The following is a 27,963-nucleotide window of genomic DNA, read 5'->3' on the forward strand; positions in this document are numbered from 1 at the left end:
CCACCATAATTTGCAAATAAATAAATTAAAAATCCTACAATGTGATTTTCTGGATTTTTTTTCTAATTTTGTCTGTCATAGTTGAAGTGGACCTATGATGAAAATTACAGGCCTCTCTCATCTTCTTAAGTGGGAGAACTTGCACAATTGGTGGCTGACTAACTACTTTTTTGCCCCACTGTATATAGCATTCTGTTGGTGGCAGGAATTTTGCAGAGTAATTTATATTGAAAAACTCAAAGTGTTGAATCAAGTGCTGATTTTTGTACCAGTTCATAAACCATATGTCATGGAATTGGTACATCGAAAATCTCCTCCCATTTATTTTTCAACCTGTATGGCGCAGCTGTCAACATTTTGTCCTCAAATGAAACTGGAATATTTTTCTGTTAATGCCAATTCCCTTCAGGCAAGTTGTATCTTTAATATATGGCAAGCTTGTAGTAACCTTAACACATTACTCAATCGAGATAGGCGAAAACCTGCAATGACTTCTGATTATTCCCATTGAATCAAATCAGATCAAATAGATCAACACTTAATTACTAGCCACTTTGCGCAAGAGGTTACCATTCACTAAACAAAAGTTGTAAACTATCTCAGTGGTTACCACCCTGTGGTCCGGGGTACTGTGGTCCGGGGTACTGCAGGTGGTCTGCAGCACAGGAGGTTGGTGGAACCTTAATTGGGGAGGCTGGGCTCATGGTAATGACTGGAGATGAATAGGTGGGATGGTATCAAATACATCCAACACATTGTTTCCATGTGTTTGATGCCATTCCATTGGCTCCATTACAGCCATTATTATGAGCCTGTTATTCCCTCAGCAGCCTCCTGTGGGACTCTGCAGGTGTTTTTTTGTTGTTGCTGATTGATACAAAAAAAATCATATTTTTCTTTAACAGGATTTTGGGAATATTCATGGTATTATATGCATTATTATATTACTTTTCACAAAGCACATAGTTTATTATAACAATAGGCCTTTGTTACATTCACTGATAAAATGAAGAAAAAAATGGACCGCCAAGATATTATGTAAAAAAACAAATCCTGAGTGAATGGTGGTCCTCAATTGACTTTGACATTATTTGGTGGTCCAGAAAGGAAACTGTTGGAAACCATTGCACACCCCATTTAGCTTAGGCTACATGATTTTAAAATAGAACGTGAAATTATTTAACTTTTTTTTCCACAAGAGTGATCATTTGACATGAATACATCCCGATCCATGGAAGCGAGTGGTTTTGAGGAATCTGACGGCAGGTAGTTTATTCCCTCGCCTGCCTCGGGATCAAGGTGTGGGAGTCCATCATTACATTTGCGCGCGATTTAAAGGAATGCACACATGTTCTAAAATATATTTGCTGCTCACCTTTCCATTTTGTCAAATAGCAAACTCCCTCTTCCTCTCCCTCCCTCCCTCTCTCTCTCTCTCTCCATCTCTCTCGCACACACACTCTGTTACTTTTGAGCTCTACCCCCCCATCTTTCAGTCAATTCCTTGCTTCTGGAGCGAGTTGACTGTTCCGACACCGTTGGCACTCACGGGCTGGGTCACTAGAATCGCTGTCTGATAGGGGCAAGGACAATAGGCTACATACATTCATAAATGTCATGACAATTATCAGTTTGACTTTTCTCTCAAGAAAAAACGACGCACTGACATCCTAAATAAGGAGAAAATCTCAGACCATCCAATTGAGTTGGAGATTATAGATTCATTTTTGAACTGAAGGTAAGATGACACGATTCTTGTAAAACCAATACTTTTCATTTGTTTATGAAAATAGGCTATTTTACTTGGGTGGAAAGAAATTTGGGTATTTTTTGTTGATGCTAGAACACTATTATGTAAAGGAAAGTTGATTTGAGTAATCTATTTTCAACATTGCAGTCCGAATTGGGTAGATCATTCCTAATGCTCCGGATACATACAATTTGTTCATTTTCCTGTGGTGTAACGTTTTAGTTTACACTACATACAACCTGCTGCGCCGTTCGTTCCGTGGCCTGCCTCCTGCATCAGACACTCAAACGAATATGATGTATTATGATCTAGAATGCTCTGTCAGTTATGTTCAACAGATGGCGCCACGGAGCGGTGTAGAATTTATGAACGTTGTGTCTTTAGTATTATAGATAATTATAAGACCTTGGGCGCTCACCCCGTTCACCCTCAAGTTCATTGGACTCAGATCGAAGTTTATTTTTTCCCCATTCCCCAGAGCTTTGTTTTTTTTAAATCTCTCCTTTCGGCGCACTCTGATTGTGGTATTTATAAGTATTTATAGCTGGGATTTTTATGCCCTACCAGCATCATCATTTTGAGAGAATAATTGCAGTCAAACGTGCCAATCAAGTCAGCCCGCTATGGTGCTACCCTGTAACTCTGTCGACCTTTAAGAGACTGCCCTCTGTCTTTAACCCACTGTTGGATATGCTTTTTGATGGTTTTTAGATGATCTTCTGATGGATTTTGGATGATTTTGTGGGATGGCATTATAATTGTTGTTGTTGTTTCATTGAATTATCTCTGTGTGCTGGTGTCTGGCCTACATGTGCGTGCCCATGTACCAGTCTGTGTATGTGGCATTAGCAACAGGTGGTGATTTCTTGTCTGACCTCATTCTGTCTCACGTTGATGACATCATGTCCAGCTGTATGGTTTAATGCCACATGGCCTACCACATATAAGGGCCCCATTTATACCAACCCATTTAACTCTGAGTCACTGTGGATACAGGGACACATCTCAAAGGAGGAGTAGGTCTACACTAATACCAATGGTTTGACACTATGTAATGTCAAATGAATTGACTGCCTCTCTGTCTGTCTGTCTGTCTGTCTGTCTGTCTGTCTGTCTGTCTGTCTGTCTGTCTGGTCTGTCTGGTCTGTCTGTCTGTGCCCCCTTTCACCTTCACCCGTGGGTCACATGGTTATAAGTTGGTGGTGTATGAAGAGAGGTAGTGAATGCTGTTTGATCTAAGCCATAATTGGACTTGTGGTGTCTGGGGTTTTAGTGAGAGGAAGCCTAGCCTATAGGGTTTTATTGAAAAGGAAGCCTTGCCTATTGGGTTTTATGGAAAAGGAAGCTTAGCCTATAGGGTTTTATTGAAAAGGAAGTTTAGCCTATAGGGTTTTATTGAAAAGGAAGCTTAGCCTATAGGGTTTTATTGAAAAGGAAGCTTAGCCTATTGGGTTTTATTGAAAAGGAAGCTTAGCCTATAGGGTTTTATTGAAAAGGAAGCTTAGCCTATTGGGTTTTATTGAAAAGGAAGCTTAGCCTATAGGGTTTTATTGAAAAGGAAGCTTAGCCTATAGGGTTTTATTGAAAAGGAAGCTTAGCCTATAGGGTTTTATTGAAAAGGAAGCTTAGCCTATTGGGTTTTATTGAAAAGGAAGCTTAGCCTATAGGGTTTTATTGAAAAGGAAGTTTAGCCTATAGGGTTTTATTGAAAAGGAAGCTTAGCCTATTGGGTTTTATTGAAAAGGAAGCTTAGCCTATAGGGTTTTATTGAAAAGGAAGCTTAGCCTATAGGGTTTTATTGAAAAGGAAGCTTAGCCTATTGGGTTTTATTGAAAAGGAAACTTAGCCTATAGGGTTTTATTGAAAAGGAAGCTTAGCCTATAGGGTTTTATTGAAAAGGAAGCTTAGCCTATAGGGTTTTATTGAAAAGGAAGCTTAGCCTATTGGGTTTTATTGAAAAGGAAGCTTAGCCTATAGGGTTTTCAGTAGGATAACTATACCCTTGCCTTGGTTACAACCATGGTTTTGAAGTCTGTCAATCAAGCCTGTTTTTCATGTGCCACTCTGATATAAATGTGTATTCAGGGTTTTCACAGGGTAGTCCTACAGTTCAGCCAAGAGAAATGTTTACCAGGAGCCTGGGGCCTATATTCTGTTTCGTTCTGATTTCAGCTAGTTAGGCCTGTGATCTTCTCTACATAGCTCTGTGTTCGTATTGTGTAGTTAGGCCTAGTCTCGGCTGTGTTTAGCTGGTTGCCACATCCAAGCCTGGCGGCATCAGAAAAGCTACCAGAGAAATCCTTTTTTAGGGACACCAGTCACCAAATTACAGCTGCAGGCCTAGTTAACTCCACCCGAGCTCCCTGTCCCAGACCCGCCTAGTAGGTGCTAGCAGTCAGGGCTGGTTGTGTGTGTCTGTGTGTGTTAAAGGCTTCCCATCTGAAACATTTCAGAACAGTTTGTGCATATATTATGACAACATTTTCTGACGTTTTGTTTTTGTTGCGGCCTTCGGCAAGGTTTTTTTCGTCTGTTCGTGAACACAACATTTTTTCTTGAGGCAAGCCGAAGTCTGTGCTGCTTCGTCGGTGATTGGTCAACAGTAGGGATTCTTCAATTATGTGTTTGTTGTCATTCAACGATAGACGACTCATTTTCATGCACATTTTTTCACTTGAGAAATACTCCACCAAACATCCTAGTTCGACGTAAAATTGCGTGGCTAAGATTTTCTCAGCAAAAATGTCAAAATTTATGACAGATTTCTTGAGTTATATTAGATGAATTCAGACTATTTTGAGGAAGTGTATAATGGCTACGGCATCTCAAGATGGACAAATAGTACTATTGACGCTTTTTTCTCGTTTTTCAAGCGAAGGTCTTTTAAGGGTGTATGGGAACACAGTGGTGGTGGCATGGAAGGGGGACACAGCGTGAGGAAATGAGAGGAGTGGGGACCGGAAAGAGAGAAAAAAGAAGGGTTGAGAAACAGAGGGCAATTTAAAAGTGCTGCCAAACAGCCCAAAGTTAATCCTGATTAAGCTTTTCATGCCAACTCAGCATGCTGTGTCTCACGCCCTGCCTCCTCCATATGATATTAATAGGCTGTGAGTGTTGACGTGGCCAGAGCCAATACACCATTATTCCACTTCCAGCAGTCAGCTGTTGGCAACCCCTCCTGCCCCACCTTGCCTTGCAGGACTGCCAGTACGATGAATGGAGGAGAGGCTGATTGGTTCATAATGTGCATGTTGAACTTCCTGACACAGTTATCTGCAGCGTAGCCTAGTGGTTAGAGTGTTGGACTAATAACCAAAAGGTTGCAAGTTCAAATCTCCGAGCTGGCAAGGTACAAATCTGTCGTTCTTCCCCTGAACAGGCAGTTAACCATATGCCCTGTCATTGAAAATAAGAATTTGTTCTTAACTGACTTGCCTAGTTAAATAAATAAAATCCTGGTATTGGAGACCTACAGGGTGTGCAGGTTGTTGTTACAGCTGAGCACTTACACACCTGATTCAATCAGTTAAGATGTTAGTTAAATCTCATTTGTGTGTTTTTCTATACATGCCATTTGTTGTGGAGATCCAGCTATACTCTATGCCCTAATCTCAAATTAATTAGCAAGGAACTGTATCTTGTTGAGGGAATGTCTGACAAGCTCTGATTCTCTAGGGAATTTAACGAGGTCTCTCTTTAGCTTCAGTCAACAGATGATGTGTGGTACTCCCTCTTTCTAGCCTCTCTGTAGTGGGGGTGCGTGTTGGTTTTATGTCGAGAGTGGTTGTCAGAGTGGTTGTCATGTGGGAATCTCACTGACTGGGAAGCCATTGTGGTGGATGGGAGCGTTGACATGCAACACTTGCTTGATGGATTGTTCATATAGGAAATGTAAAGATAGGTGTAGACTGGGTTGTGTTTGGTGTGTGGGAAACTTAAACATCCAATGACCATGCTGGAGACATGCAATACTCAAAGCTATCACTGGCTTCCTTTTTGTCTCAGATGTTAGTCCTTGCCCTTTTCCCTCTCTATCGCTCCGGTTCTCTTCTCTCCCCCCCTTTCTCTCTTTCTCTCCCTGTCTCTGTTCGATTCCCCCCCCCCCCGCTCTCTCTCTTTCTGTCCTCTTTTCCCTCTATCGCTCCGGTCCTCTTCCCCCCCTCTCTTTCTCTCCCTGCCTCTGTTCGATTCCCTCCCCCCGCTCTCTCTCTCTGTCCTCTTTTCCCTCTCTCTCTCTTTCTCTCTCTCTCTGTCCTCTTTCCCTCTCTCGCCCTGTCTCTGTCCTCTTTTCTCGCCCTGTCTCTGTCCTCTTTTCCCACTTCTCTCTCTCTCTCTCTCTGTCCTCCTTTCCCTCTCTCTCTCTTTCTCTCTCTCTCTGTCCTATTTCCCACTTATCTCTCTCTCTGTCTCTGTCTCTATCCTCTTTTCCCTTTCTATCAATTCAATTCAAGGGGCTTTATTGGAATGGAAAACATGTTTACATTGCTAAAGCAAGTGAAAGTTCCGAAAGAATCAAGACAGTTCAAATGTCATATTATGTCTATATACAGTGTTGTAAAAAAGGTAAAATAAATAAACTCTCTCTCTCTCTCTCTCTCGCTCTCTCTCTCTCTCTGCCTGTCTGTCTCTCTCTCTGGAATTCCCCTCCTTGTCTAAGTGTCTATCATCATGGTTATGTCTACATTTTGTGTTCTGTGTCTGAGGTTGTTTGTTTGATTCTAACAGGTATAAACCCATATGCCCTAGACACTAGTGGGGGACTTCCCTCCACCTCACTCTATACTTCTACTGTCTGTCTGTCTGTCTGTCTGTCTGTCTGTCTGTCTGTCTGTCTGTCTGTCTGTCTGTCTGTCTGTCTGTCTGTCTGTCTGTCTGTCTGTCTGTCTGTCTGTCTGTCTGTCTGTCTGTCTCTCCTTCTCTCATTTGATTTTTCTCTCCTCTCTGCTCTGCTCGCCTATCATTTGTTTTATTACAACAATCATGGTGAGAAGACAGAAATGAGTGAAAATGGAGACAGAGAGGGAAAGGAGGAGAGAGAGAGAGAGAGAGAGAGAGAGAAGGCCCTTGAATTGAAATTGAATTGAGAGAGAGAGAGAGAGAGAAAGAGTGTATATATAAGGGTTACTGGGTTAGAGAATCCCAGTAAAAAGGATCCCAGACAACCCAGAGACATAAACACCCAGGAAACAGCTAATGCTTTTCCATGATGTAGACTGGCCAGGATCCTGGATGTAAAAAAACCCAACTCTGCAGTCTGGTCAAATTGGTAAAAATAGCAGCCAAATTATACCATACTGCTGAATGAAACATGGCTGGCTTGGCCTGGACAATGGAATGTAGAGGGACGGTAGACTGACAGAAACTGAGATACCCAGCAGGACACATTCAGCTCCCATTAAGATGATCTTACTATAGGAAAAGTGGGAACTGAAAGAAGATAGAGAAAGGGGATACCTAGTCACACAACTGAATGCATTCAACTGAAATGTGTGTGTCCGTATACTATGGATAATTTAGCTATTTGATTTAGAATTTTAGGACCCCTTTATGGTATCACCCAAACATTGGACAAAATATTTGATCAAGTATTTAATTTGGCTTTTACTACTATAGCCAATAGAAATGCATTGTATAACAAATTCATAAATGGCACAAAAAAAAGACAATCAAAAAATAAATCATAAGGAATAAGGTTTTGAAGTGTCTGTCCTATATCTAGGAGATATAAGAAAGCCTATTCAATATTTTAGTTTTTTTGGACACATACTGTATTTTAGGCCTTATCTTCATTCTTCCATGTGTTCATATGGGTTATCTTCAGACCAGTCCCATGCCACATGTAGGGGGCATAGAGCAAAACGGAGAACGCCATCGTGTTCGTTAGGGTCTCTCCTTTGCATAGAGTGGTCATAATAGTTTGCCAAACTGTTCTGACGCTTCAGATGTTTTCGTGAGAAGAGCGATTTTTGTGATGTCTCATGGCAAACACGGCTGTGGTTCGGCCACCTTCCACCACAGATGGGATGTCTCATGGTCTGACAAACACCGCTGTGGCTCGGCCACCTTCCACCGCAGATGGGATGTCTCATGGTCTGACAAACACCGCTGTGGCTCGGCCACCTTCCACCGCAGATGGGATGTCTCATGGTCTGACAAACACGGCTGTGGTTCGGCCACCTTCCACCGCAGATGGGATGTCTCATGGTCTGACAAACACGGCTGTGGCTCGGCCACCTTCCACCGCAGATGGGATGTCTCATGGTGTGACAAACACGGCTGTGGTTCGGCCACCTTCCACCACAGATGGGATGTCTCATGGTCTGACAAACACCGCTGTGGCTCGGCCACCTTCCACCGCAGATGGGATGTCTCATGGTCTGACAAACACGGCTTGGGCTCGGCCACCTTCCACCGCAGATGGGATGTCTCATGGTCTGAGAAACACCGCTGTGGCTCGGCCACCTACCACCGCAGATGGGATGTCTCATGGTCTGACAAACACCGCTGTGGCTCGGCCACCTTCCACCGCAGATGGGGAAGGCCGACATTGGCGGATGCTGTGGATTGAGACACAGACCATACAAAACACGGATATCTCTAGCTTAAACCAGCTTTTATTTGTCTTATGTTACTTCAACTGACGGGCGGGTGCGTCAATAGATTCTTCAGGATGAATTGACATCATCAGCACCCGGGGAGCAGCTGTTGTTGGAGGTTAACTGAGTCTTTCTGGGTAAATCTCTAAGAACTTCCCACACCTGGATTGTGCAACATTTTCCCATTATTCTGTTCAAAATTCTTCAAGATCTGTCAAATTGGTTGTTGGTCATTGCTAGAGAACCTTTTTCAGGTCTTGCCATAGATTTTAAAGTAGATTCATGTCAAAACTGTAACTCGGCCACTCAGGAACATTCACTGTCTTCTTGGTAAGCAACTCCAGTGTAGATTTGACCCTGTGCTTTAGATTATTGTCCTGCTGAAAGGTGAATTCATCTCCCAGTGTCTGGTGGAAAGCAAACTGAACCAGGTTTTCCTCTAGGATTTTGCCTGTGCTTAGCTCCACACCATTTCTTTTTTATCCTGAAAACTCCCTCGTCCTTATCGATTACAAGCATACCGATAACACTATGCTCGTAAAGCAGTGTCCTTCCTCCCTGAGTCCATGCAACACATTATGTGACTTGTTATGCACATTTTTACTCCTGAACTCATGTAGCCTGAGGAATTGAATACTTATTGACTCAAGACATTTCAGCTTTTCATTTTTTATTAATTAGTTAAAATGTCTAAAAACACATGTCAAGGTGTGTCTAAAGACGAAGTCAGGTGCAGGAGAGCAGAGTGTGATAAATGAAGCACAATTTATTAAAGTTCCAAACCGGGAGCACAACAAAACAAACGCGCTCAAAAACACGGAGCAATAAAGTATAAGTGCTAAAGAACATCGTATGACATGAAAACATTACACACAAAGCATGATGGGAAACAGAGGGTTAAATACAAGTAGATTGGTTGGGGAAATGAAAACCAGGTGTGTATGGAAACAAGACAAGACACATGGATATATGAAAACCAGGTGTGTATGAAAACCAGACAAGACAAATGGATATATGAAAACCAGGTGTGTATGAAAACCAGACAAGACAAATGGATATATGAAAACCAGGTGTGTATGAAAACCAGACAAGACAAATAGATATATGAAAACTAGGTGTGTATGAAAACCAAACAAGACAAATGGATATATGAAAACCAGGTGTGTATGGAAACAAGACAATACAAGACAAATGGATATATGAAAACCAGGTGTGTATGAAAACCAGACAAGACAAATGGATATATGAAAACCAGACAAGACAAACGGATATATGAAAACCAGGTGTGTATGAAAACCAGACAAGACAAATGGAGATATGAAAACCAGACAAGACAAATGGATATATGAAAACCAGGTGTGTATGAAAACCAGACAAGACAAATGGATATATGAAAACCAGTTGTGTATGGAAACCAGACAAGACAAATGGATATATGAAAACCAGCTGTGTATGGAAACCAGACAAGACAAACGGATATATGAAAACCAGATAAGACAAATGGAGATATGAAAACCAGGTGTGTATGGAAATCAGACAAGACAAATGGAGATATGAAAATGGAGTGGCGATGGCTAGAAAGCCGGTGACGTCGACCACCGAACGAACAAGGAGAGGAGCCGACTTCTACGGAAGTCGTGACAACAATACATTATGGGATATTGTTTGTAGGGCAGTGACCAAACATATACATTTAATCCATTATAAATTCAGGCTGTAATACAAAAAAATGTTGACGTCATTCGGAAAGATTTCAGACCACTTGAGTTTTTCCACATTTTGTTACGCTACAGCCTTATTCTAAAATATATTCAAATATTTGTTTCCCTCATCAATCTACACACAATACCTATTATTGACAAAACAAAAACAATTTTTTAGATTTTTTTTACTCATTAATAAAAATTGAAAAGCTGAAATATCACATTTATATAAGCATTCAGATCCTTTACTCAGCCTCAAGTCTTCTTGGGTAAGACTCTACAAGCTTGGCACACCTGTATTTGGTGAGTTTTTCCAGGTCTCTCCAGAGATGTTTGATCGGGTTCAAGATCGGGCTCTGGCTAGGACACTCAAAACATTCAGAGACTTGTTCCGAAGCCACTCCTGCGTTGTCTTGGCTGTGTGCTTGTTTATGGTCATTGTCCTGTTGGAAGGTGAACCATCGCCCAGTCTGAGGTCCTGAGTGCTCTAGAGCAGGTTTTATTCAAGGATCGCTCTGTACTTTGCTTCGTTCATCTTTCCCTTGATCCTGACTAGTCTCCCAGTCCCTGCTGCTGAAAAACATCCCCACACCATGATGCTACCACCACCATGCTTCATCATTGGGATGGTGCCAGGTTTCCTCCAGACGTGATGCTTGGCATTCAGGCCAAAGATTTCAATCTAGGTTTCAGCAGACCATAGAATCTTGTTTCTCATGGTCTGATAGTCCTTTAGGTGCCTTTTGGCAAACTCTAAGCGGGCAGTCGTGCCTTTTCGTGAGGAATGGCTTCCGTCTGGCCACTACCATAAGGGCCTGATTGGTTGAGTGCTGCAGAGATGGTTGTTCTTCTGTAAGGTTCTCCCATCTCTACAGAGGAACTCTGTAGCTCTGTCAGAGTGACCATCGAGTTCTTGTGTACCTCCCTGACCAAGGCACTTCTCTCCTGGTTGCTCAGTTTGGGCGTGCGGCCAGCTCTAGGAAGAGGCTTGGTGGTTCCAAACTTTTTCAATTTAAGAATGATGGAGGCCACTGTGTTCTTGGGGACCTTCAATGCTGCAGCCATTTTTTGGTACCCTTCCCCAGATCTGTGCCTCGACACAATCCTGGCCTGGAGCTCTACGGACAATTCCCTTGACCTTATGGCTTGGTTTTTGCTCTGACATGTACTGTCAACTGTTGATGGGTATTACCTTACTGTTAGAAACACAAGCATATTGCTGCATCTGCGATAATATCTGCGAATCTGTGCACGCAACCAATAAACTTTGATTTGATTCTATTTGTTTATTTGAACAGGGTAAAGGGGAGATGTATGAAAGCGGGACAGCTATTCCTGTTGCACTCTATGTTTGCCTTAGAGGTGCTGTGGTGTGCGAGGGAAAGAAAGGGAAGACTAGAGGAAGGAATGACGATGATGAGGGAGAGAGGGAGGGTGTATGGAAGAGAGAGTTGAGAGAGGGAGGGTGTATGGAAGAGAGAGTTGAGAGAGGGAGGGTGTATGGAAGAGAGAGTTGAGAGAGGGAGGGTGTATGGAAGAGAGAGTTGAGAGAGGGAGGGTGTATGGAAGAGAGAGTTGAGAGAGGGAGGGTGTATGGAAGAGAGAGTTGAGAGATGTACACAGTCCCCTAGGACTACCGTATACAGCCACCTGGTTAATGATATTCAACAGACCTCGGAGAGGGAGTAGGCCGAGGTAGAAGTTGGACATAGCCAGTGAGCTCAGATGCATTTCCGTGGTTCAGGTTGGTAAAAGTTACAATTTAGGGTAAGGTTGTGAATAGGGGAAACTTCTAACTTGAGCTAGTTTCAAACTTGCTTATGAATCGTAACCTCTCTGTATTTAAGACTATGGGCTTCCTCTGCCAAGAGGTCTGGTTCAAGCCTCTATCTAGCAGGTCCTCTCAGCCACTACATAATCACATCCCTTGCATTCAATCTCTATATCTCTGAATCACAAGAAACATAAAGACAGGCATTTAAGTGTATGATGACTGAAAGAAAACAGCCACATGAAGTACGTGGCCTGTCCAGCTGTTGTGTCTTAGTGGTCAGTCTGTTATTCAAGGATGAAGTCTTTAGTTTGAGGCATTGTGAGTTCCTCGACTTCACTCTAAGCATTATCATGTCTTTTAAATTCTTCTTGAAAGGCAAGCGCATTTCCGGCGTGGCTGGAAACGGCAAGCACAGGTTAGAGAGACTGGAAGAGCTTGAACAGCATGTCCCGAGGGTTGGGCTCGGTGATGGGGAGGCACTCGCATGTATATAAACACACACACACATATGAACCTGACTGGGTAACCAGGACATCTGGTGCCACTCTTTTTAGTACACTCTCCTGCTCTCTCGTTTTCCCTCTTTCTCCATCCCTATCTCCATCTCTCACTTTCTGCCTCTCTTCAGCTCCAATTCTGTATCGCTTTCTCTCCATTTATCCTTTTCTGACAATTCCTCCCTCCCTCCCTCCCTCCCTCCCTCCCTCCCTCCCTCCCTCCCTCCCTCCCTCCCTCCCTCCCTCCCTCCCTCCCTCCCTCCCTAAGTTGATGTCTAACTCCTAGTGGTTAGGCAAGGTCAGTGCAGGTTTACAAAAGATCCCAAGACACTTATTACAACATTATGGTTAGGAATAGTTTTGTTGTGTAGTATTTGGGCCTAGGGTTATGGTAATTGTTTCTTATGATTTGGGGTTAGAGTGAGAAAGGATCTTCTACTGCTGTAGACAGGGGTGATGGCAGGAAGTAGCTTCTACTGCTGTAGACTGGGGTGATGGCAGGAAGGAGCTTCTACTGCTGTAGACTGGGGTGATGGCAGGAAGGAGCTTCTACTGCTGTAGACTGGGGTCATGGCAGGAAGGAGCTTCTACTGCTGTAGACTGGGGTGATGGCAGGAAGGAGCTTCTACTGCTGTAGACTGGGGTCATGGCAGGAAGGAGCTTCTACTGCTGTAGACTGGGGTGATGGCAGGAAGTAGCTTCTACTGCTGTAGACTGGGGTGATGGCAGGAAGTAGCTTCTACTGCTGTAGACTGGGGTGATGGCAGGAAGGAGCTTCTACTGCTGTAGACGGGTGATGGCAGGAAGGAGCTTCTACTGCTGTAGACTGGGGTCATGGCAGGAAGGAGCTTCTACTGCTGTAGACTGGGGTGATGGCAGGAAGGAGCTTCTACTGCTGTAGACTGGGGTCATGGCAGGAAGTAGCTTCTACTGCTGTAGACTGGGGTGATGGCAGGAAGGAGCTTCTACTACTGTAGACTGGGGTCATGGCAGGAAGGAGCTTCTACTGCTGTAGACTGGGGTCATGGCAGGAAGGAGCTTCTACTGCTGTAGACTGGGGTGATGGCAGGAAGGAGCTTCTACTGCTGTAGACTGGGGTCATGGCAGGAAGTAGCTTCTACTGCTGTAGACTGGGGTGATGGCAGGAAGGAGCTTCTACTGCTGTAGACTGGGGTCATGGCAGGAAGGAGCTTCTACTGCTGTAGACTGGGGTCATGGCAGGAAGTAGCTTCTACTGCTGTAGACTGGGGTGATGGCAGGAAGTAGCTTCTACTGCTGTAGACTGGGGTGATGGCAGGAAGTAGCTTCTACTGCTGTAGACTGGGGTGATGGCAGGAAGGAGCTTCTACTGCTGTAGACTGGGGTGATGGCAGGACGTAGCTTCTACTGCTGTAGACTGGGGTGATGGCAGGAAGGAGCTTCTACTGCTGTAGACTGGGTTGATGGCAGGAAGGAGCTTCTACTGCTGTAGACTGGGGTGATGGCAGGAAGTAGCTTCTACTGCTGTAGACTGGGGTGATGGCAGGAAGGAGCTTCTACTGCTGTAGACTGGGGTGATGGCAGGAAGGAGCTTCTACTGCTGTAGACTGGGGTGATGGCAGGGTGGGTGGGTAAAATTCCTGGTTAGCCCAACTAGCAGCAGGAGGAGTATGTGTGCTCAGCAATGACATCATGGAGCCTGGCTCTGCACCCACAGACACATTCAGTAACACACACACACACACACACACACACACACACACACACACACACACACACACACACACACACACACACACACACACAGACACACACACACACACACACACACACACACACACACACACACACACACACACACACACACACTGCTGTTTTCCTGACTGGATGAATGGACGAAGTGTTTGACTCCAGAGTTCATGGTTTCATATTTTCCTCCATTTGGGCTGTAGAACATTTATTTGATCAGACACACCCCTTCTGTATTTTGGGAGGGGGGGAGGGGGGGTTTGGTCAGAGGGAAACATACTGTGACACACTCTGTCCCAAAGGTTAAGGATGTTCTTTCTCACAAGTCATCCTGTCCATCCTCTCAGTATGGATTTATTTATTGGCAGGTGCAACTGACTGCTTAGGCTTTCACCACCATTCCTCCTCCTCCTACTTTCTCCACCCTTCCTCCTCCTCCTACTTTCTCCACCCTTCCTCCTCCTCCTACTTTCTCCACCCTTCCTCCTCCTCCTCCTACTTTCTCCACCCTTCCTCCTCCTCCTCTTACTTTCTCCACCCTTCCTCCTCCTCCTCCTACTTTCTCCACCCTTCCTCCTCCTCCTACTTTCTCCACCCTTCCTCCTCCTCCTCCTACTTTCTCCACCCTTCCTCCTCCTCCTCCTACTTTCTCCACCCTTCCTCCTCCTCCTCCTACTTTCTCTACCCTTCCTCCTCCTCCTACTTTCTTCCCAGACTTTTTGATGGGTTTATGCTGGCTTGATTTTTATTTTCCTCTCCTCCCTCTCTTCTCTGCAGGTGTGGTTGTTAGGAGCACACCCTGTCTGGGTCAGCCACCCATAGCAGCCGGGGCAAGCTGCAGAGCCAGTATAGCCAGTGGAGTGTATTTAGGTGTGACCGAATCACGGTGCAGGTTAGGCGGAGCAGTGTGTTGCTTTCTGACAGCCAAGTAGCCATCTGCCCTCACTACCAGGACAATACAGAGAGACGGCACACTCACAGGACAGCAACGGGATTTAATGAATTTACTTAGATATTGAATGGCACTGTAATAACTATGTCCTCATGTCTTGACGACATATGAGAAACTGGTCTGTTACTGTACCACAGTGTATGTAATATGTACAGCACCAGTCCATTTTCTTCTTCTGTTGCCTGCATTGTAGAATAATAGTGAAGACATCAAAACTATTAAATAACACATATGGAATCATGTTGTGACCAAAAAAGTGTTAAACATATCAAAATATATTTCATATTTTAGATTCTTCAAAGTAGCCAGCATCACAATATAACTCTCTCTAGGTGTGTTTTTAACTCTCTCTCTCTCTAGGTGTGTTTTTAACTCTCTCTCTCTAGGTGTGTTTTTAACTCTCTCTCTCTAGATGTGTTTTTAACTCTCTCTTTATAGGTGTGTTTTTAACTCTTTCTTTATAGGTATGTTTTTAACTCTCTCTCTCTAGGTGTGTTTTTAACTCTCTCTCTAGGTGTGTTTTTAACTCTCTCTCTCTAGGTGTTTTTTTAACTCTCTCTCTCTAGGTGTGTTTTTAAGTCTCTCTCTCTAGGTGTGTTTTTAACTCTCTCTTTATAGGTATGTTTTTAACTCTCTCTCTCTAGGTGTGTTTTTAAATATTCTCTTCAGGTATGTTTTAACTCTCTCTCTAGGTGTATTTTTAACTCTCTCTCTAGGTGTGTTTTTTATTCTCTCTCTCTTTCTTTCCACAGGTGTGTGTGTATAGTCCCGTGATGTTGGCCCACTCTTCTCTCCTGTTGCTGCTGTGTCTCGCGCGGCTGCCCACCCCCTTGTCGGCCCTGCCCTTTGAGCAGAGGGGATTCTGGGACTTTGCGATGGACAGCGATGTGGGAGGGATGATGTCAATGATGAGAGATGAAGAGGAAGGCTCGGCAATAGAGGAGCTGCCCCCCCCTGATCTGCCCTCATGCCCCTTCGGGTGCCAGTGCCAACGCAGAGTGGTGCAATGCTCCGATCTTGGTGAGTGTGTGTCTCACAGTAAGCCTGAAGCACTTCTGTGTGTGTGTGTGTGTGTATGTGTATGTGTGTGTGTGTGTGTATGTGTGTATGTGTGTATGTATGTATGTATGTATGTATGTATGTATGTATGTATGTATGTATGTATGTATGTATGTATGTGTGTGTGTGTGTGTGTGTATGTGTGTATGTATGTGTGTGTGTGTGTGTGTGTGTGTGTATGTGTGTGTGTGCCATTGTGCAAGTTTATCTGTGTGGTTACCTGAAGCATGGTGCAGTCATTTGTTTTGGAGGCAAGAGAGCCCAGTAGAATATGAATGGGAGGCAGAGAGGGTTCAGCTGGTTGAGGTTATTCTGTGAATGACTTTGTGCATTGCGTGACTCCAGAGAGAGAGAAAGAGAAGAGATAGAATGGGATCTGATGGTGTGTTATCGTAGAGAGGAATTTATCTCACGGATAACGGGTGTATTTTGATAACGAAAGGCATGTCTTAGAGGGATTTTCTGTTCCCGACGAGAGAGAGAGAGAGAGAGAGAGAGAGAGAGAGAGAGAGAGAGAGAGAGAGAGAGAGAGAGAGAGAGAGCGAACCAGATGAAAGCTTGGTGTGTAATTTCCTTGAGGTCTTTAATGAGCTGTTTCATGGTCTTCTTGACACACACAACAGGATGTTCAACGGAAATCGAGGGAAGGATGAGAGAGATAGAAGCGAAGAGTGTTACTAAAGAATGGATGGAAGCCATGTGTTTATCCTTAGCTTCGGTGGAGAGGATTGGGAAAGATCAGTGTTGTATGTCCAATTTCATTAACACTGAAATAGACAGGAGCTCAAACAAATGACAACGATGATCCTATAGTAGACCAGAGGCGTCATTTTCAATTGATTATGTGTCAAATGATTTAATCCTTCAAATGAACAAGGAACACATACAGATGTAGGATTTTAATTTGATCATCTTGTTCATGGAAAACGTTCATGCAATGCAGGAAATGTAAAACTTGTAGTGTATTTGAGGTTTAAAAAGGCTTCTGAAAAAAAAGGTTTCTTTTCTTTGACATTTTAGACTTGATTTCCCCTTACGAAAAAGGTATCAACCCCTACAAAAATGTCCGTTAATTATAATCCACATCATCATTCACATTTCCTGTTGCTGCATGACTATTTTCCTGCTGTAGCAAACTGGCTCAAATTAAGATCCTACATCTTAACACACGCAAGCACACACATACACATATAAATGTATATATATATACACAGATTCACAGACCATAATCCTCCATTCTCCTAAATTATAGCCCTCTCAAAGACTTTACAGTCTATGTCCCAACAAAGGCCACTGACAAGCCTGGAAATAAATGCTTATTATCTCAAAATATGAACATTGTAGCTGTATGCACTGTGTGTGTGTGTGTGTGTGTGTGTGTGTGTGTGTGTGTGTGTGTGTGTGTGTACTTTTGTGTGTGCACGCACTGTGCAGTAGGTCGAAGCGTCGTGTATGTTTGTGTAGTATGTTTTTATATTTCTGTATGGGCAAATGTGTTGCTTTTTTGTGTGTACCTACGGTAGTAATCTTCCAGTTAACTATGATATTGCAAATAATAGTCTGTACTTTCTTATTCGCTTTTGTTGAATCATCATGTCATTTTCATCCCACCACCTAACACTATATTTCCTGTCCCAGACTACTGAAGTGAGTAAATGTGGAAGCGTATAATTTGCGAGTTGTCAGTGCTTATTTAGAACAGATGTATTTTGACTGTGGCGTCTGTCTCTGTCTCTGAGTGTGTACCAATCTTCTGCGGAAAACAGTTGTGGGGTTTAGGTGTAGAGTGGTTAGAGAGGAAGGATTTGGGGGTACAGATTGGAGTTTTGCTGGGGTTTGGGGTTTACATTGGGGTTGGGTTGTTGAGTGGGTGTGGGGTGTTGGTATGGGCTTTTATGGGCTTTTGTTTTGGGCAAAATGGTTGTGACTCCATACTGGAGAGTTGTGTGGCACAGTGGTAACGACTTTGTTTCGGGGCGGTGCTTGGTTTAGCGTTTCGGGGCGGTGCTTGGTTTAGCGTTTCGGGGCCGTGCTTGGTTTAGCGTTTCGGGGGTACATGTTCTGTCAAGGGAGGGGTTTGAGTTGTGTTAAAATGACCAATTCCATTCTTCAGACACACAAAACATACTCTATGTTGAGTAGAGACATTGGTAGTGTTCAGTGTGTTGCAGTGTGTTGTGTTGTGTCCTGGTTGTGGTCAGGAGGGTGTAGTAGTGTGCTCTGTGTCAGATGTGGTCAGGGTGTGACAGGGGAACAGTAGGTGTTGCTAGGTCCCCAGCAGTAAGAAGGTTGTTGCAACAGTATGATGGTTGCTGGACTGGGTTGCAGGTCGTGATTCATGAGTCATGACTGCAGTAAAATTCAACATGACTGTTAAATCAAGGTAATCTCCTTTTATGCACTCAGAACCATGTGTTGGTAGTATCCAACTCGTTAATGGTCTGGTACTCAATTGTCCTTCCAACCACTCTGATATCAATGCAATAGACAATCACATCAAACACTTATCATTAACCATATTGTGCTTTTAAAACTCACCTCACTGTGATTGATCAATTTGAGGAAAGAAATGGGGATAATTAACTTCTTGCGTCGAGCAATCCCGGATCCGGGATCCTATTTATAGCCTCAAGCTCATTAGCATAACGCAACGTTAACTATTCATGAAAATCGCAAATGAAATGAAATAAATATATTTGCTCTCAAGCTTAGACTTTTGTTAACAACACTGTCATCTCAGATTTTCAAAATATGCTTTTCAACCATAGCTAAACAAGCATTTGTGTAAGAGTATTGATAGCTAGCATAGCTAAGCCTAGAATTCAGCCAGCAACATTTTCACAAAAACAAGAAAACCATTCAAATAAAATCATTTACCTTTGAAGAACTTCAGATGTTTTCAATGAGGAGACTCTCGGTTAGATAGCAAATGTTCAGTTTTTCAAAAAATATTATTTGTGTATAGCTAGCATAGCTAAGCCTAGAATCCAGCCAGCAACATTTTCACAAAAACAAGAAAACCATTCAAATAAAATCATTTACCTTTGAAGAACTTCAGATGTTTTCAATGAGGAGACTCTCGGTTAGATAGCAAATGTTCAGTTTTTCAAAAAATATTATTTGTGTAGGACAAATCGCTCCGTTTTGTTCACGTTTGGCTATGAAAAAAACCTGTATCCAGTTATAGCCTCAAGCTCATTAGCATAACGTAACGTAAACTATTTATGAAAATCGCAAATGAAATGAAATGAATGTGCTAGCTCTCAAGCTTAGCCTTTTCTTAACAACACTGTCATCTCAGATTTTCAAAATATGCTTTTGAACCATAGCAAAACAAGCATTTGTGTAAGAGTATTGATAACTAGCGTAGCATTTAGCGGGCAACATTTGCACAAAAACCAGAAAAGGATTCAAATAAAATCATTTACCTTTGAAGAACTTCGGATGTTTTCAATGAGGAGACTCTCAGTTACATAGCAAATGTTCATATTCACATAGCAAATGTTCCGATTCTTTGTGTAGGAGAAATCGCTCCGTTTTGTACATCACGTTTGGGTACCAAAAAAACACGAAAATTCAGTCATCAAAACGGCTAACTGTTTTCCAAATCAACTCCATAATATCGACTGAAACACGGCAAACACTGTTTCGAATTAATCCTCAAGGTGTTTTTCACATATCTCTTCATTGATATATCGTTCGTGGATGTCTACTTTCTCCTCTGAATCGCTTGGAAAAAGACGTGCAGCCGAAGATGACGCACCAATTTCGACGGAGGACACCGGGCGGACACCTGGCAAATGTAGTCTCTTATGGTCAATCTTCCAATGATATGCCTACGAATAGTCACAATGCTGCAGACACCTTGGGGAAACGATAGATCGGGCAGGCTCATTCCTTGCGCATTCACAGCCATATAAGGAGACAATGAAAAACAGAGCCTCAAAAATCCTGCTCATTTCCTGTTTGAAGTTTCATCTTGGTTTCGCCTGTAGCATCAGTTCTGGGGCACTCACAGACAATATCTTTGCAGTTTTGGAAACGTCAGAGTGTTTTCTTTCCAAAGCTTTCCAAAGCTATGCATAGTCGAGCATCTTTTTGTGACGAAATATTGCGCTTAAAACGGGCACGTTTTTGTATCCAATAATGAAATAGCACCCCCATAGATGTAAGAGGTTTTAGGTGACCGTATGAGGAACAGCTTGGAGAATTTAGCCAGGACACCGTGGTTAACACCACTACTCTTAAGATAAATGGGGATCTTTAGCGACCACAGAGAGTAAGGACACCCTTTCAACGTCCCATCTGAAAGACGGCACAATACACAGGGAATATATATATATATTTTTTAGACCTGAGGAAAGTGTGCCTCCTAATGGCACTCCAACACCACTTCCAGCAGCATCTGGTCTCCCATCTAGGGACCAACCAGGACCAACCCCGCTTAGCTTCAGAAGCAAGCCAGCAGTGGGATGCAGGGTGGTATGCTGCTGGCTGAAATATGTTTTGTTGTGAAAACATGTTACTTTCCATGTTCCCGAAGAGATTTCATTTGGTTTCCCACATTAGGAACTTGGTAGCTGCAGGAACAGGGTTGGGGGGGGGGGGGGGGGGGACATGGTATACAGAGTTTGGGCGGAATAGCACCCGTCGCGCAGCTAGAGGCTGCATTTTCCTCAAACAGGGGTTGATGTGTGGAGTTAAATAACCGGAGTAGCCTACCCAAAGGAACAGGCGGGAAAGCTTCCATTCGCTAGTCGAGTGTATAGGCGAATGGCATTTATCTTTTTCCACTGCCCCTGTTCATGCCCATTTGATAAAGAGCCATTCTAAATCTAAACTAATTTAACATAGTATAGACAATATTACATTGAGAATAGTCTGATGGGTGACAATATGATGATCACTTGACGAGAGAACAGCGTGTGCAGCCTGAGGCAAGGAACAGAGCGCAAGCTTTTTTCTAGGACTTTCTCAAATCATCAAAATGTATGTTTTGATTTCTAAGACATTGTAAGGTTTGTATAATTAACAACTAAAGTTGCAAAATAACTAAATGTAGCGTAGCGTAGCCTATATCACTTTTACACTCAACCCATTGCCTTCATATGCGCACTCACTCCAGAATGGGAGAAATATCCTTTATTTAGTTATGTTCGATTATGTTCTTCTTCCTATAAAATCATATAATATAAAATGACATGGGGCTCATAAGCATATATTGTCGGCTAAATGAACGAGCCTATAGCATGGAGTATAGCCAGATAACATACAGTTAGTTGTAGGCCAACTCCTATTCTGTTAACTGTTAACATATCATGTTTCTTTGAACCTGCCTAAAATAAATCATGGATTTAACTGATTTATTATACTTTATTAGACTTGTTAAAATGGACATGTTCCAAAGGCATATATTAGCAGTTTGTGTTTGGAGATGCTAAATGTGTTTATGTTAATTAACGTTACATTACCGCGAGACCAGCAGTCTTTTGCATGACAATAACCAGCTGACAAAATGTTATGACCCCACAGTCCTAGTCATAATGAGATGTAACCATGGCAGCGGCTTGGTTCTGTTGACCTGGCCAATCAGACCGTCTGAGAACTGAAACAACTTAACAATGATGGCGTCTCATTAAAATGGTTCACTGAGTTGAATCATGTTTATAAGAAGTTTAATCGGAATCCTTTTGGGGACCAGAATGTACCAAGTAGGATGAAAGATCAAAGTAATACAATTATACAATCATAGTCACTGGCTGCAACACACCAGTTTGTCCAACCCACAATTTGAGATACTCTTCCATTACAATGATATTGTCACTGCCGGAGTTCTTGCGCATGATAGACAATGACATCATGTTCTGGTTTAAAGTTTGGAGTTGAACAGAGAGACCTGTTTTCTTAAAGAGGAGCCAATCAGGGCTCTGGTTGCAAGCAGGTGTTTCTCTGCAGTAAATAAACTGTACTCTCATATTGCCATAGGAATAGTCTCTTTATCATATGTGTGTGTGTGGTGTGTGTTTCTTTGTGTGTGTGTGTGTGTGTGTGTGTGTGTCAGGTTTGTGCCCTACTGTGTCGTCCTAATTTACTTGATGTGATCTTGCTGATGGTGTTGCAATCACGTCCTTTGGGACTTAGTGAAATCTAAAACAGCTGGATGACATCTGGTGTCCCCATCTGGGTGTGAGGGCGTGTATGTATGTTTTTGTTCCGTATGTGTATGAATCCCCACTGACACTGTGTGTGTCTGTGTGTGTGTGTGTGTTTGCAGGTTTGACTGAAGTGCCTAAGGGCATTCCCGCTGACACCAAACTCTTGGACCTGCAGAACAACCGCATCACTGAGCTGAAGGAGAACGACTTCAAAGGCCTTGGCAACCTCTACGTAAGAGAGAGGGAGAGATGAAGAGGAGAGAGAGAAAGAGGGGGTGTATAGATTGAAGACGGAGAGGGAAAGAGGGGGTGTATAGATTGAAGACGGAGAGGGAAAGAAGGGGTGTATAGATTGAAGACGGAGAGGGAAAGAGGGGGTGTATAGATTGAAGACGGAGAGGGAAAGAAGGGGTGTATAGATTGAAGACGGAGAGGGAAAGAGGGTGTGTATAGATTGAAGACGGAGAGGGAAAGAGGGGGTGTATAGATTGAAGACGGAGAGGGAAAGAGGGGGTGTATAGATTGAAGACGGAGAGGGAAAGAGGGGGTGTATAGATTGAAGACGGAGAGGGAAAGAGGGGGTGTATAGATTGAAGACGGAGAGGGAAAGAGCATTTAATTTGAACTGGCCTTTATTGGCCCAATTCAAGAGAACAGAGTTCCACCCTCATCTCCTACAGAAGTTCTTTGTCTGAGACAGTTTTGTTGACCACTTAAACAAACCACCAGGGAAGGACAACACACTCAGTCAGTCACCTTAGGTAACTGAACAGAAATACGTTTCAGATGGAAAACCCAGCAGGCAGGCAGTCGTGCAGGCAGGCAGTCGTGCAGGCAGGCAGTCGTGCAGGCAGGCAGTCATTCAGGCAGGCAGTCATTCAGGCAGGCAGTCGTGCAGGCAGGCAGTCGTGCAGGCAGTCATGGTGAAAATGTCTTCATCCACAGAGAGTTAACTGTTTTAATTCATGTTGTGAGTTTCCTCTCTGGTCATGTTCAATATGGGGCTTGGTCATCTGTTCTGAGTGGGCGACAGGCATAAATGAAGGCTTTCCGGGAGCAGAGAGGAGAGGATGTGAGCTAGAATATTCCCTTTAGCTCCAGGCAGAGGCCACACTCTGGAGTAAGAGAAGAGGAAAAGATAAAGGGGTGGTTGGAGAGAGAAAGACACTGACTGGACATAACTAGGGCACTTAGGAGAGAGAAGGGGGGTGAAGCAAAGATAGCTTACTTGCTTATTTACTCACTTCCCTCTCTCTCTCGCTCTCTCATTCTCTGTCTCTTTCAATCTCTCAGGCCCTGTCCCTGGTGAATAATAAGATCAGCAAGGTCCACCCCAAGGCCTTTGTTCCCCTGAAACACATGCAGAAGCTCTACTTCTCCAGAAACCTCCTGACTGGAGTCCCCAAGAACCTGCCCTCCTCTCTGGTGGAGCTGAGGATCCATGAGAACCGCATCAAGAAGGTCCATGAGGGGGCCTTCTCTGAACTGGGCAGCATGAACTGCATAGGTCAGAGTTCATTAAAGACTACAGAGCCATTCAATGCTTCAGTATTACCTCAGCATATTCAATATGCTGGGATTCAATCAAATTTGCCACAGCCGTGTTCTAATGTGTCTTATGTATGTTCTTGTAGAAATGGGAGGGAACCCCATCCAAAACAGTGGGTTTGAGCCAGGAGCCTTCAAGGGACTGAAACTGAACTACCTGCGTATCTCTGAGGCCCAACTCACTGGAGTACCCAAAGGTACGCGGTACACAGAGCAAGTGGTTCACTCAGAAGTGATCATAACTTATTGGATGCAGACCCTGTAGCTCTTAAAGACCAGAGTTGGAGACCAGTTATGTACAGTGTACATTATTCTGATGGACTGTATTGTAAGCAGAAGTTGGTAGAGATGTTTGGATGTTGTATCAGTAGGTTAGTTAAGAGGAGTGTGTTCTGTCTCCTCCAGAAGGTTAGTTAAGAGGAGTGTGTTCTGTCTCCTCCAGAAGGTTAGTTAAGAGGTGTGTGTTTTGTCTCCTCCAGAAGGTTAGTTAAGAGGTGTGTGTTTTGTCTCCTCCAGAAGGTTAGTTAAGAGGCGTGTGTTCTGTCTCCTCCAGAAGGTTAGTTAAGAGGCGTGTGTTCTGTCTCCTCCAGAAGGTTACATTTACATTTAAGTCATTTGGCAGACACTCTTATCCAGAGCGACTTACAAATTGGTGAATTCACCTTATGACATCCAGTGGAACAGCCACTTTACAATAGTGCATCTAAATCATTTAAGGGGGGGTGAGAAGGATTACTTTATCCTATCCTAGGTATTCCTTAAAAAGGTGGGGTTTCAGGTGTCTCCGGAAGGTGGTGATTGACTCCGCTGTCCTGGCGTCGTGAGGGAGTTTGTTCCACCATTGGGGGGCCAGAGCAGCGAACAGTTTTGACTGGGCTGAGCGGGAACTGTACTTCCTCAGTGGTAGGGAGGTTAGTTAAGAGGAGTGTGTTCTGTCTCCTCCAGAAGGTTAGTTAAGAGGAGTGTGTTCTGTCTCCTCCAGAAGGTTAGTTAAGAGGCGTGTGTTCTGTCTCCTCCAGAAGGTTAGTTAAGAGGAGTGTGTTCTGTCTCCTTCAGACCTGCCAGACAGTCTCCATGAGCTCCATCTGGACCACAACCAGATACAGGCCATCGAGCTGGAGGACCTGAGCCGCTACAAACACTTGTACAGGTGCGGATAAGAGAGAAATACAATGGGATTCACATGGCAGTGTGCAGCTATGTTTGCGTAGGCTGAGTTAACTGCCATAATTGAGTACTGAGAGCCTCCAGTTGTTAATGTTAAGTACCCCACTGCAATGTATGTAATAGCTCTTTGAGACTGAAATAAAGTCTGCTTGAAATTCTGTATGGACACGTGGTCTCCCCTCCATTCCGGATCTTTCTTAGGCAACCATGCCACCCAGTGGTGACTTCAAAAAATACTGGTAGGCGTTAAACAGAAAAGGATGATGACGCCGCTCTGTCTCTCTCTGTCTTTCTGGTTGCCAGGTTGGGTCTGGGCTTTAACCACATTCGTATGATAGAGAATGGCAGTCTAGCTTTCGTCCCCCGCCTGAGAGAGTTACACCTGGAGAACAACAGACTCACAGCAATCCCCAAGGGTCTGCCTGACATGAAGTACCTACAGGTGAGTGACTGTGTGCGCACGTGTGTCTGTGTCTGCGTGTGTGTATATATGGGTGTCTGTACCTGTGTGTGTGTGTGTCTGTACGGGTGTCTGTGGTACTGGTAGAGTTGTATTCATCAGACAGGTTAAGGGCCTTGAAGCACCTCTATTACAACACCATGTGGTCCCCCTCCCACCATGTAGGTGGTCTACCTCCATTCCAACAGCATCAGCAAGGTGGGAGTGGATGACTTCTGCCCAAGAGGCTTTGGGATGAAGAGGTCGTTCTATAATGGCATCAGCCTCTACTCTAACCCTGTCAACTACTGGGAGGTCCAACCCGCTGCCTTCCGCTGTGTCAGTGACCGTCTGGCCATCCAGTTTGGCAACTACAAGAAATAAGCACAGGGAGAAAGTGATAGAGAGGATTGAAGGAGGAGTGCGAGAAGAGGACTGGGGAGAGGAGGAGGTTGAGGAGAGAAGGAGGCAGAGACCAGAATTGGGGAAAGGAGATGAGTAAAATTGCCCTGACCAAATTTAAATCTGTATTCAATAGAGAGAACGAGAGATGGTGAGGACAGATGAGAGAAAAGAAACAATAGAGTTTTCTAATTTCTAATTGTTTTCTAATTCCAACTATAAAGATTCTGTATTCTAATTCCGGTTCCAACCATAGAGATCCTGTATTCTAATTCATGATTCTAACCATAGAGATCCTGTATTCTAATTCCAGTTCTAACCGTAGAGATCCTGTATTCTAATTCCAGATTCTAACCATAGAGATCCTGTATTCTAATTCCAGATTCTAACTATATAGATCCTGTATTCTAATTCCTAATTGTAGGAGAGAAACATACAGTGTGAGGGGAATAGAAAGGGAAGGATGTGCTTGCCCTATCCACATTTCAATATATGTCTTTTTTTTAAACCATGCTTTAAATAATCAGGTATTAAAGCCTGAAAACAGGGTCAATATAAATAAATAAATACTATTGTGTTTGTGTCAAATTAATCAGTACTCAGAAATATATTTTTTTGAGGATGTTTTTTTTCCCAACCAAATTGCAAAGATGAGATATATGATAAGAAATATTTTGAAGCATTTCCTTCGATATTGTTTTTATTACAAGATAGCTTTATTTGTTATTATTACAATTTTTGTGTTATTATAATTTTGGTGAAGATACATTACAGGTAAAATATAGAAAAGCAATGCCTGTTTATAGATGATCATATAAGAGGTGCTCTTTTTACATATGTTTGTTGTGTGTCTATTTGGGAGTCACATTTGAACCTTCCTTCTATTGCTAACATCAGACTTATCAGGTGCTAACTTGGATGCCATAATCAATTTGTACTGTATGTCATAAGCAAACCCAACCTATGGAAAGAAAAAGTTTAAGGTTGGAGTCAATTCCACTATTTCAAATCAGATTCCAAAACGGAAGTTGTCAGTTCCAATACATCACAAATCCAAACAAAAACATATATTTCTAATTCCTTTGATTTGATACCGCTGAATTACCATCACAAGTGGAACTGACCTCAACCTGGAGATGTCAGTCTTAATTAGGTAGGCTACTCCCCAGGGGAAACTGCCCTGGGTCCGATTCTTCCTGGGTGCCATTTTGTGTCCATCCCCACTTCAGCAATAGGTCTCCTGAGTGTATACAGTGACAGTACAATAAGGGGTGAACCACCAGAGTGGGACTTGAACCAGCAACCCTGCAGAACCAGACCCCTTGGCAGAGGCTGCAGCCAGGGAGGTTATAATAGCAGTGTTTGATGGATTGTTTTGCACAGTATCTCTGTAATGCTTTCTATGCTGGGTTTCCTCTGGGTATTTAGTCTGTGTAAATGATAGATGTAGTTGCCTTCGTTCTTAATGCCTTTTCTATACTCTGCCAAGCTACCGCTGCATGTAAGAATAAAGATCTTTTTCAGCCTGATGATAGCAGAGAGAACGTGTGATGGTATGGTGGTGGAAAGAAGCTGTGTGAGAAATAAAAGACAACTACAACATTGGCCAGGCTTGATGAGTGGACATGAAGGGAAGCAAAATCACACAGTTTCCATTTAATTAATAAATTAATTATTTCACCTTTATTGAACCAGGTAGGCAAGTTGAGAACAAGTTCTCATTTACAATTGCGACCTGGCCAAGATAAAGCAAAGCAGTTCAACATGTACAACAACACAGAGTTACACATGGAGTAAAACAAACATACAGTCAATAATACAGTAGAAACAAGTCTATATACGATGTGAGCAAATGAGGTGAGATAATGGAGGTAAAGGCAAAAAAAAGGCCATGGTGGCGAAGTAAATGCAATATAGCAAGTAAAACATTGGAATGGTAGATTTGCAGTGGAAAAATGTGCAAAGTAGAGATAGAAATCATGGGGTGCAAAGAAATAATGGGGAACAAAATAAATAAATACAGTAGGGGGAGAGGTAGTTGTTTGGGCTAAATTATAGATGGGCTATGTACAGGTGCAATAATCTGTGAGCTGCTCTGACAGCTGTTGCTTAAAGCTAGTGAGGGAGATAAGTGTTTCCAGTTTCAGAGATTTTTGTGGTTCGTTCCAGTCATTGGCAGCAGAGAACTGGAAG

At 43.3% G+C, this 27,963-nt stretch overlaps 1 protein-coding gene across 1 annotated transcript; it reads left to right on the forward strand.

Moving 5' to 3' along the window:
• Positions 1-1,477: 1,477 nt before the first annotated feature.
• bgnb (biglycan b) lies at positions 1,478-27,375 on the forward strand. The gene is made up of 8 exons (XM_064956443.1): positions 1,478-1,738; positions 15,753-16,020; positions 22,334-22,446; positions 23,508-23,721; positions 23,849-23,959; positions 24,819-24,912; positions 25,233-25,371; positions 25,555-27,375. Exons 2-8 carry the CDS (start codon positions 15,774-15,776, stop codon positions 25,750-25,752), a joined length of 1,116 nt encoding a protein of 371 aa, XP_064812515.1. The 5' UTR covers positions 1,478-1,738; positions 15,753-15,773; the 3' UTR covers positions 25,753-27,375.
• Positions 27,376-27,963: the final 588 nt, after the last annotated feature.

Source organism: Oncorhynchus masou, chromosome 33 (genome assembly GCF_036934945.1).
Source record: "Oncorhynchus masou masou isolate Uvic2021 chromosome 33, UVic_Omas_1.1, whole genome shotgun sequence".
NCBI lineage: Eukaryota > Metazoa > Chordata > Actinopteri > Salmoniformes > Salmonidae > Oncorhynchus > Oncorhynchus masou.